The following is an 11,747-nucleotide window of genomic DNA, read 5'->3' as shown; positions in this document are numbered from 1 at the left end:
AAAGCGGAGCAGATCCCCCACAGGCAGCTGCCTCACCTGGTTCGGTTCTAGAAAACCTGAGCCCAGCAGGCGTGTTCTTGGTCCGACCAGTGCTGGGCAATTCCCAAGAATGTGGAGGCTAGTTTCCTCCTCTTCACCGCACAACCTACAGCTGGGCGTATCACTACGGCCCAATTTGTGCAGGTGATAGTTGAGATCCCCATGGCCCGTGAGCAGTTGTGTCGCGAGCCTGGCGTCCCTCCTACCTAGAGATCTTATGCTCTTGGCCAGGTCCTCGCTAGGGCATTCCCCTAGCATGGCCCTAGCCTGTCTGCATTTGCTCTCTGTTTCTTTCTTCCAGTGTTCAAGATCCCGGAGCCAGCCCCTGATTCTCCCCCTGCCTAGGCAGAAAGAGATCCCAATAGCCGGTTCAGGTCCCAACAGCCTTGTTTCGCCGCCTCCTTAGCAAGCAGGTCCGCCATTTCGTTGCCCTTGACCCCTGCGTGCCCAGGGACCCATACTAGGCCGACATCATTCTTCTCCGCCAACTCATCCAGTACGGACTTGCAGTCCCAGACCAGTCGCGAGTTAATTCTTGGACCCTCAAGCGCCTTAAGCGCCGCCTGACTGTCCGAGCAAATCCGGATGCGCCTTCCCACCCTATCAGACTCTAATAGGTTCTGGGCACATTTCATGATGGCTAACACCTCCGCCTGGAAAACCGTAGCGTGCTCGCCAAGCGGAACGACGATTCTTGCCCGATCGCGCTGACAGTAAAGACCAGCTCCAGAGCCCGCACTCGTTTTGGAGCCATCCGTGAACCAGACGTCCCCGTCCCGAGAAACCGGTCCCTTAGAGCCGTTCCACTCCCAGCGCCCGGGGAAGCTTATCCTGTACCCTCTTTCGAAGGTACGAATCACCGGCCTCCTATCCTGTCTCATTGCAAAAATGGTGCCCGATAGGATTCCTTCGGGAAATCTCGTGTGGAGGGCTCCTGCCTTCCACCTTGATTCACACCTTAAGCGATAGGCCGCCGCCGCCGCGGCCGCCACTACCACCCGATCGAGGGGCTCGACGCCAAGCAGCATCCCCATCGCCACCACCGGCGTGGTCCGCATGGCCCCCAGAGCCCCTCTTAAAACTAGAGCTCTGACGTGCTCCAGCGCTAACTTAGCGGTCTTTCCCAAAACCCTTGGCCATCATACGACAGACGCGTAAAGCAGCCTAGGGGTCTGTTCGCGTCACATGCTCCGACATGCTCCTATTCACCCCAACGCACTCCAATACGTTGATTCCGATGACGCCAACCTATTAGAATGCGTTGGAGTGAGTAGGAGCATGTCGGAGCATGGCGACGCAAACAAACCATAGGTTTGAGTATCGCCGTGTATATCCAGTGGACCATTTTCGGTTTGAGACCCCAGGTCTGCCCGAATGTCTTTCTGCATATCCAGAAGTAGGAGCACACACTCCTGCAACGGTTCTCGAGATGTTCCTTCCATGTCAGCTTCCTATCTAGGATCACTCCCAGATATTTAGTCGATACAGTTGGAACTAATCTCGTTCCCCCAAGGACCGGCCCCTCCACTGGGCCTACCTTGTACCTGCGAGTGAAGATTACGAGCCCGGTCTTCAGTGGATTCACCGCCAGACCAGTCTCGCCGCACCACTCCTCAATCACCTCTAAAGTTCTCTGGGTGAGCTCCAGAAGCGTCTCCAAAACGGGTCCTCGTATCAGGATAGCCGCAGATCATCCACATATCCTAATGTAAAGAAGCTCCTTTCGTTCAGCGTCCTGAGCAGTCTATCCGCCACCAGACACCACAATAGTGGAGAGAGAACTCCCCCTTGCGGGCAGCCTCTCTTCACCCATCCACTGACCTTCACTGTTCCCAATGAGGCCGTTACCTGTCGCCCAAGCATGCCTCTGATCCAATCCACGATCCTTTCCGGCACACCTCTGCGAGTAGCTTCCTCACACACCACCTCGTGCGGTGTGTTGTTAAAAGCTCCTTCTATATCTAGAAAGGTGCCAACCACGAAGCCCTTCCTCTCCAATTGCTCCTCGATAAACGATACAGCGGAGTGAAGCGCCGATTCTGTGGAGTATCCCGTGTGATACGCGTGCTGATTCCCGTGCAGCGGGTGCTGCAGTAGAACCACGTCGCGTATGTAGACATCCACCAGCCTTTCCAACGTCTTAAGAAGAAAAGACGTTAGGCTGATAGGACGAAAATCCTTGGCGGAGCTGTGGCCCATTCTTCCCGCTTTGGGAATGAACACAACTCTCGCCTGCCTCCAAACCCTAGGTGTATAGCCCAGTGCCAAACAAGCCCTTAGCGTCCGCGTGAGCGGCCCGGTGATCTGCTCCAGCCCTTCCTGGAGAAGGGCCGGAAATACCCGGTCCGGCCCAGCCGACTTAAAGGGCTTGAAACCTCCTACGGCCCATTTGACCTTGTCCGGCCCAACGATTTTTGCCGCAAGAGACCAGTCCTCTCCTCGTACCCTACGGAGATTTAAGTTTCCCTGGTGGACGTCTTCCTCCGGGCCTCCGCGGAAGCCCGGAAAGTTCGACTCCAGCAGGTGATTCAGGCATCGCTCTCCAGACGCCATCGTCCCATCGTCGAGCCGAATGGCCTCCAGAGCCGCGTCCCGATCCCTGGCTAAGACTCTGCCGAGCCTAGCGGCTTCAGGTATCCCCTCCACCGACTCGCAGAATCTCCTCCAGCTCTCCTTTTTAGCCCTTACCACAGAGTCTCTATAGGCCTTCTGAGCCCTTCGATGAAGGTCCCAGTCAGCCTGGCGGCTCGTGTTCCTGGCCCTGTTCCAGGCACGACGTGCAGCACTCCTGAGCTCCTGTAGCTTGGGGTTCCACCAGGCGACTTCCTTAGTATCCCTCACTGTCCTTTCTGGGCAGTTGTTCTCAAAGCTGCCGACGAGAGCCCTCTGCAGATGCTCGACGCACAGCTCGATCTCTTGAGGGGTCCCATGTCTTTTGGGAAACTCCCTAAGACCGACAGCCAGGTCCTCTCGAAACGAGTCCCAGTCCGTCTTCCTCGGGTCCCTCACTGTTCTTACCTTTGCTTGCACTTTAGCCAACCTGAAGGTGATCTGTCTGTGATCCGACAATGAGGGCTCGTCAGAGACCCTCCAGCCGGTCACCTCCCGCGCTATCTGTCTTGAACAGATAGTTAGGTCCAGAACCTCCCTTCTCACTGCCGTGACGAAGGTAGGCTCCTTGCCTCTGTTGAGAATCTCTAGGTCTGTGGACACCAGAAATTCCAACAGCTTTTCGCCTCTCCTGTTGGTGTCCGTGCTCCCCCACACCGTGTGGTGCGCGTTCGCATCGCACCCCAATATAAGGGGGAGTTGCTCCTTTTGGCAGAACTCCACCAGTCGTACAACCCGGTCTGATGGCAGCGGATCGTCCTCTTCGTGTGAGAAGTAGCCCGACGCCACTACCATCCTTGTCTTGATTCCGGTCCCGCTGGTGTCCTCTATCACGACTGCTACCAAGTCCCTGGAACAGAAATCTGGCAATAGCTGGCTCTCCAGCCCTTTAACGGCCACACAGGCCCTAGGCCGATCCTCTTGCGGAGACCTAAACAGCCTACCGCACCCCGCCAGACCCCTAATACAGCCTCGGACCAGCCAAGGTTCTTGTATTAATGATATGGCTGTGTGCACCCCAGCTTGGCGCCTGGCAAGAACGGCCGAGGCTCCTTTGCTGTGGTGCAAGTTGATTTGGATGAAGCCCACCCCGGTCAGGCCCACTACGAAGACGAGACCTTTGGATCGGGCCCCTCCCTACTCTTTCCCGCCCCCTCTTGGGATGGACCGGTCACTTTAAAAGTGACCCGGTCCATCCCAAGATGGGGCCTAAAGTCCAGCGCCTTAAGCTTGTTGACGCTGGACTGGGGGATGCCGAGAATGAGGTTTCTACCCTCGCAGGTAGCCCCCACATTCTCAGCATAGACACGCCAGCCTGAGGTAACGATCCCCGGATTCTGCCACTCCAGCAGCCCCAGGACCGCAGCCGCGCCCACGGGAGGTCCCGGGACCCACACCGCAGCCCTGTACTGCTTTTGCAGCACCTCCAGTCCCGCCACCCCAAGCTTGGCGCCCTCCCACGGCACGATGCTCCCGATCCGGCTCTCGAGCCATTTCAGGGACTCCGCATCCGCGCACCTCACCACCGCAGCCCCCCCTCTCAGAGTGGTGCTGTCAAATCTGGGCAGGGTACCCTCTTGGATCCCCTGGATCTTCTTGAAGACCGCACCCCTCAGCTGCGACAGCTGCTCAGCAGTCATCGCAGCATCCGGGTACCCCTCCTCGACAATCACCCTCGTCAGAGGGTCCGCGGCGTCGACGTAAGCATGGGTCCCCTGGACCCTCTGCTTCTTTTTCGCCCCTTCTGCCGACTGCGGGGTCCCATCGGGGTCCTTCCGGCGTTTATTGCCGGAGTTCCCCGGAGGCCCCCCAATCGGCGTCTGGGGGATAATCGAGGACGAGGAAGAAGAGGTCCCCGGAACAGCCGGCGAGGGCCCAGTCCCAGTCCCGGCCTGAGCCTGGTCCCGAACCCCCCCCTTCCGCTCCCGAGCCCTCCTCCTCTCCTCCGGAGAGTTTCTTTTTGCAAAGATCCTCTTCCTTCGCCGGTTCGTCCGTTGCGGCTTCGGTGCCTCCCGTGCCCCTAGGGGCCCGCTCAGCACTCGAAACCACCCCTCCCTCCGCAGTCTCGGTGCTTCCCGTGCCCACAGGGGTCCGTTCGGCTCCCGATCCCGCTTCTTCCACCCTTCCGGAGTCCTCGGGCGAAGCCTCCATTGGGGTGTCTTCAGTGAGTTTAAGTTTAGTAATTTCATCTTTTATTTTGTTCCCACGAGCAGCTAGGGAAAAATATGGTCCACCCACGCAGAGCCCCGCATGCGTGGGTAAGGCTAAATACTCTGGGGTTTCGCCTGGTTCCCCAGAGGCATCGTTCAAGACACTGCTCCCCCAGTGCCACGCAGCCCTCGCCACGATAGCTTCCAGCTTGGCTTGGGTCGAGTTGGTCCGCGGTATCGGCTTTCCCCCCCCTGGGCAGGGTTTTACGCCCGCCGGGGCAGGTTATAACCGTTACTACCCGGGCGGTCCACCCCGGCACGCGGGGGTTTAGGCCCGGACCGAGGTTTCCCACCCGGGCTTCCTCCTATCCGCCACCCGGAGACGCGCCCGCTAGGCACTCAACCCACGGGTATTAATATCTTACAATATCCTATTACATCTAAATAATATCCCATCATATTTTTTATCTTTGTAATTAATGGAGCGTAAATCAAGTGTAAAAGAAAAGTGAATTATAATGTAATAAAAGAGTGACAAAAGCGTAAATTAAATCTCTAAGAAATGTAGATTAAAACAGAACATAAAGAAAAAGTGAGTCCCAGATGCGCACAGACCAAGTGCGCACGGACCAAATGCGCACGGACCAAATGTACACGGACCAAATGCGCACGGACCAAATGCGCACAGTCGCAAACCTATGTGGTGCAGAGAATGCTTTGCAAACACACACACACACACACACACACACACACACACACACACACACACACACACGGCTTCGCTCCCTTTTCCGCACCCACCCCGTCGGTAGAGGTGCCCGAAAAGTCGCAACCCATGTGGTAAGTTTGTTGGTTACTGTGTCCGTTTGGTCCATATATGTAATATTACACCCTATAACCATTTCTGCTGTGACAAATGTTGGCAACAGATTCTGTTGCCAAAAAGGCGACAAATGAGAAACATATCTTGTCATTGCAAACACTATTAGCAGAATTTCAAATATTCAGCAAATATTTAGCAACGTCTGTCAACAGAATACATGACAAAATAATAGTGAACTGCGAGCAGATTTATTGAAAGTATTGATAACAGATTGACGACAAATACCAAAGTGCAAACAATGTCAGCAAATTGCCTGTAGAAATGCAACAACATTTGTGTGTCAAAGTACGCGACAGATTGATACCAGAAATGCAGCAGATCTGTCGAAATGTCAAATTGGCAATAAAAAGTGCGGCACCGTCGATAGGCGGCTTACTTTTTCGGGAGTAAAATGCAGTCAACTCGCTACATAAAGACCACTCGCAGCACGACTCAGGTAAGCAAAAATTATCTTCCTTCGCTGCGCCTGCGCAGGAGTCCTATGTGGCGGAGGACCGCCACATTATACTTTTATGATATAGAACTGGTAATATTTTCATTTTTTTTAGTGAGATTTAACTACAAAGAAATTTAATGAAATTAGTTGCACCTAGAATAGATGATACACCTACGATATAACCCACACAGCACACTTTATCCTACGGATGTCCCTGGAATGTCATTTTGGGATATCGCAATATCGTTGGATATCCGTGGACCGTCTGCGATATCCAAGGGATCCACAAATGTCCCGATTTGACATCCGGTAGATATCTCAAACGATATCCAGAGGATGTCCAAGGGATTTCCTGAGATATCGTAATATACCTGAGTGAAAAAATTTGTCAGAATTTTTAAAATTTTTTTGAGTATTTCTGATAAATATTCCGATTTTTTATAAGAATTGAAATGTTTCTCGGAAAAACTTTAAAAATAAACAATTTTGATTAATTTAGAAAATTTTTGAATATTTCTAAGTATTTTTAAGAGTTTCTAAGAATTAAAAAAAACTTGAACAAAAAATAAAAAATTCTAATTATTTTTACGGTAATCTTATAAGAGGAAGAAGATATAACAACATGTTCCAGCCAAGCCACAGTCGTACCCGTTAAAGCATGTTTAATCTCTATATCTGAAAAAACGGACCCATCCAAGTGTCAACCATCGCCGACGTTGCTTGACTTCGAAGACCGTACGCATCCTAACGCCACATGATAATCCATGAACACTTCTTGTCTATGCATACATGTTTGTTATAGATCATTACAATAGATGTTATCAGAAGGATGAAATATGTATAGTTAACTTATATTTTTATGATTAAATATGAAGTTTTAGTTTTTTATTCATTTTTACATATGCGTGCAAAATAGTACAATGTGGAATAACTTATTAAAAAGTTTGTTTTTGCTCTGTTTGTATAAAATCAAAAAAATTTTTTAATGTCATTTTTTATAATTTTTTAGTATTATTAATATATACCACATTGTTTCAATAAGTGTACTTTCTTTATGTTCTGTTTTAATTTACGTTTCTTAGAGATTTAATTAACACTTTTATCACTCTTTTATTACATTATAATTCACTTTTTTTACACTTAATTTACGCTCTATTTTTTGTAGAGATAAAAGATATGATGGAATATTATCTGGATGTAATAGGATATCGTAAGATATTATAGAATATCTTACAATATCTTATAATATTTTAAGATATTTTTGGGGGATATCGAAATATATTAATGGGATATCATATATCTTAAGATATTTTACGATATTTTAAGATATTTTTGTAGGATATCCCGGGAGCTACTCATTGAGATATCTGTGGGATCGTCTTTGTCTGTCTGGGATAATTTGGGATATCCTCAGGATAAAGTGTGCTGTGTGGGAATGGTTAGCTGAGATTGCTAACCACCTATCTCTCCAATAAGCGGTACGGGTTTCGAGAAAGCGAGACAGAAATATAATATATATAGGCGATAATAATGTACTACGTTATGCGCATGCTCTAACAGAAGAGGTTAATTTAAAAAGTTAAAAAATGAGATTTTTACTAAATTAATATTATAATATTATAATAAGAAAAAAAATGTATAAATGATGACGATAAGTAGGATAACGTGTATTTTTTAATTGATTTCTATTTTGTTAATACTTTGTATATATTAAAAACAAATTAATTAAATTTTTAATCAATTTTCTAATTGTTTCTCAAACTTAAGCTGCTCTTATTAATTATTGGTACGTATATTATTTAATTATATTAATAAATTTGTTTTTTATTAATGATAAATACAATTAATTTTAAATATGTAAGTAAAAATGTTAAAAATATGTTAATAATAATAAAATTATTTTCTACAAAATTAATTTTGTAACATGTGAGTTTGTATAACATAAAATACAAATTGTAAAATAAATAAGTAGAAAAATTAACCCATGCATTGAGTAAAAAAATAAAATATTTTGGTTAATAATGCTTCCTTTTATTTCATATTATATAAATACATATTACATAAAATAAACATAAAATTTATACATGTAATATAAAATAAATGAATAAATTTTATAAAAAAATAAACGAATGTAGACTTTATAAAAAAATATGAATATAATTAATAAACATAAAAAAGTATTTTATATATTATTAAAATTATAAAGCTTTAAGTAAGTAAGTAAACATAATACATAAAAATTATTATTGATGATTAAATAAAATAAGTTTTGTATATTTTTGTCGAATAAAATGATTTTTACTACACATGTTCTTGGCTTCGTGAAACAATCTTATGTTTAAATATAATGATATTATTTGTTTACACAGTTGTGATCTATGATTATCAAGTATATCTTGAGACAGTATATGATTTTGCATAATATCATTAGAAAATGGAGATAATAATCTATGATATATGGTATTTGTTAAAAACTGTTTTATTTTATTTTTTTTTGCAATTCATTTGTATATTGCCGGATACCCAGATAACAAATTGTGAGGGTGCTCACGTCATCCTCACGGTGTGATTATCACACGTGCGTACAATACCACAATCATATTGTCCTCACGATGTGATGGCGACACGTGTGTGTGCGTGGAAAGTGACACTATGCAGTCATGCATGAGAAGGTATATGAGTGATCGAAAAAAGATTTCACTGTACGATTATACTTCCTTATGTATGATTGTATTTATCACAGTACGAATGAAAACATTATTTGTACGGACTCATGTCATCCGCACAGTGTAATATTCACACGTGTATGCAACAACGTAATCACGTTGCGTTTATTACGTGACGAGGTAGAAAATGACACTGAACAGCCATATATGATCGATATATAGGGCTTGCTTTTATATAAAGTTTATATGAAAGCAATTTAGCCAACGATATATATATACACTCACTCGAAAAAAAAGCGGTACACCTAAAATTTGTCAAAAAATCGCTAAACTTCCAATGACGATAACTACGCAAGTAATAAAGATAGAAAGGTTTCTAAAAAAAGAAATTAAAGCTTCAAATGTCTACTTTAAGAATTGATTTAGTAAAATTTTGCGCAATAATTTTTTTCAAAATGGCGTATGACAAAGCGAGAGCATGCGAAATTGAAAAATATTGGTCTGAGTTTGCGACAATCCATGGCGTAAGGCAAGTATCGCAACTTAATGGGATAAAAAGCATGCGATAGTACAGAGTTTTCCCTTCAAAATGCTTTTTTACTCGTCTCGATGCGATGATTTTTCGCTGAGATATGCGCATTTAAAGTAAAAAAACTGCCTTTTTATTCAAATGGGCATATCTCAGCGAAAAATCATCGTATCGAGATGAGTAAAAAAGCATTTTAAAGGGAAAACTTTGTACTATCGCATGCTTTTTATCCCATTAAGTTGCGATACTTGCCTCATGCCATGGATCGTCGCAAAATTGGACCAATATTTTTCAATTTTGAGTGTTTTTGCTTTGTCATACGCCATTTTGAAAAAACGTATCACACATAACTGTGATAGAAAATTTTTTTAAGTGGCAATCCGAATCTTGAAAATGCTTCTTGAAAAACTTTGTTAGCTGTATTAGCTAGCTGAGATATTCAATTTTGAATTTTTAACAATGCCCAATTTTAACTATTGCAAGAACAAAAATTCCGGGTTTCGCTAACAACTATGGTTAGTCTTTATTTTAAAACTCGAAACCGTCCTCGGATTGTCAGCGTTCGACGTACATGTGCATGTGTGTTGTGTACCTGACTTCCCACGAAATTTTACTACTCTAGACTCACATTAACACAAGCAAATCTGAGTAGTTACGCGAACGAAGCTTCCCCATTAGGGAATTTTGATATTCGATTTTACCACGTAGAAAAAATCATTAAGCTGTATCAGTTTTAGGAATTGCGATATCTAATAAAAATAGACGACATTCATCTGACTATTTCTTATTAAAAGGTTTTACCGTCGGCATTAGCATTACCCAATGTGCACCACGGGGAGGTTGCGCGATCGGAATTTGCACATTATGGGGCTCTGAAAAGTGCCGTTTTGTGTGTGTGTGTGCGTGTGTGGCGGGGAGCTGTTTACCTCAAGGATAAGGACCCCGTGGCTCGTCAGTTCCACGGTATTTTGTGACTCCAAACCTTCCTTGGGTGTGTGCGCGTGTGTGTGTGCGTGTGTGTGAGCGCGAGGGTGTGTAAGCGTAAGTCTATGCGTGAGAGAGAGAGAGAGAGAGAGAGAGAGAGAGAGAGAGAGAGAGAGAGAGGGCGAGAGATAATATTGCATTAATAGTGTGTATGACCACCTCTTGCACGAATAACTTCCTCCATGCGACGAGGCATAACCCTTTATAAGAGTTTGAATTTCATCTTGCGTAATTTCTGTTCATCGTCGCCGATGCGATGTGGGGGAGCTGCCTCTCGCATCAAGCTAAAGAAAGACTGCCGAATATTTTCAAAATGGGATAGCGCCATGCGAAAAAAATCTCGTATCGCTCTCCCGGTCTCCCTCTCCTCTCCCTCTCCCTCTCCCCTCTCCCTCTCCCCTCCTCCCTCTCCTCTCCTCTCCTCTCCCTCTCCCTCTTCCCTCTCCCTCTCCCCTTCTCCCTCTCCTCTCCCTCTCCCTCTCCCTCTCCCTCCTCTCCCATCTCCCCCGCCCTCTTCCTCTCCCTCTCCCTCTCCCTCTCCCTCTCCCTCTCCCTCTCCCCGCTTTCCCTCTCGCCTCCCCTCTTTCCCTCTCCCGTTCTCCCTCTCACTTCTCGTCCTCTCCTCCTCCTCTGCTCCCTCTCCTATCTCTCTCTCTCTCTCCTCTCTCTCTCTCTCTCCGATCTCATCCTCATTCTCTCTCTTCTGCCCAGATCTCTCGCGTCATCGTCTCACTCTCTCTCGACCTCTCTCTGCGTCTTCTCCTCTCTCTCACCGTCTCACCTGCCTCATGCTCTCTCTTTCACTCCCTCTCTCTCTCCCTTCTCTCACGTAGCTCAGACTCTCGTCTTCGCACTCCCCTACACATCTCGCACCTCGCACACACGACCCTAACAGTTCTCTTGTTTTCCGTCCCGACTGATTCAGCCCCCACCACGCTTTACACCTCCACCACACCCGCACACCGTAACTAGGCCATACTATCCGAGGAATTTGATTCCAAATCGTGAACTGAAGCCGTATCCTGGTAAACCCCAACCACACCAAAAATGCACTTTTCAGAGCCATGATTGCAATGATCGTAAAACCTTTTAATAAGAATAGTCAGATGAAACTCGTCCTATTTTTTATTAGATATCGCAATTCTTGAAACTGATACAGTCCAATGACTTTTTCTACGTGGTAAAATCAAATATCAAAATTCCCTAATGGGGAAGCTTCGTTCGCATAACTACTCAGATTTGCTTGTGTTAATGACGGGATTCATAGACCGAACTTAAGCTAAGCATTGTCTTAAGTCTAGCTTCGAGCCGACTTGAGACTTACTTAACCAATGAAATAACAGCATTGACGTCTCAAGATCGTGCTTAAGCTAGAACTTGAACAAGATTCGACTATGAATTTCCGGCCAATGTGAGTCTGGAGTAGTAAAATTTTTTTTTACTTCGATCT

At 45.9% G+C, this 11,747-nt stretch overlaps 1 protein-coding gene across 1 annotated transcript; it reads right to left on the bottom strand.

The window, feature by feature from the left end:
- Nucleotides 1–380: 380 nt before the first annotated feature.
- LOC118647462 lies at nt 381–4,289 on the bottom strand. Its single transcript, XM_036292481.1, has 4 exons — nt 3,818–4,289; nt 1,861–3,752; nt 1,346–1,693; nt 381–1,157 (listed from the first exon to the last, which is right to left on the bottom strand). Exons 1-4 carry the CDS (start codon nt 4,287–4,289, stop codon nt 381–383), a joined length of 3,489 nt encoding a protein of 1,162 aa, XP_036148374.1.
- Nucleotides 4,290–11,747: the final 7,458 nt, after the last annotated feature.

The sequence above is a fragment of the Monomorium pharaonis genome, chromosome 9 (assembly GCF_013373865.1).
Source record: "Monomorium pharaonis isolate MP-MQ-018 chromosome 9, ASM1337386v2, whole genome shotgun sequence".
In the NCBI taxonomy this organism is placed as follows: Eukaryota; Metazoa; Arthropoda; class Insecta; order Hymenoptera; family Formicidae; genus Monomorium; species Monomorium pharaonis.
This window is presented reverse-complemented; position numbering and strand designations above follow the sequence as displayed.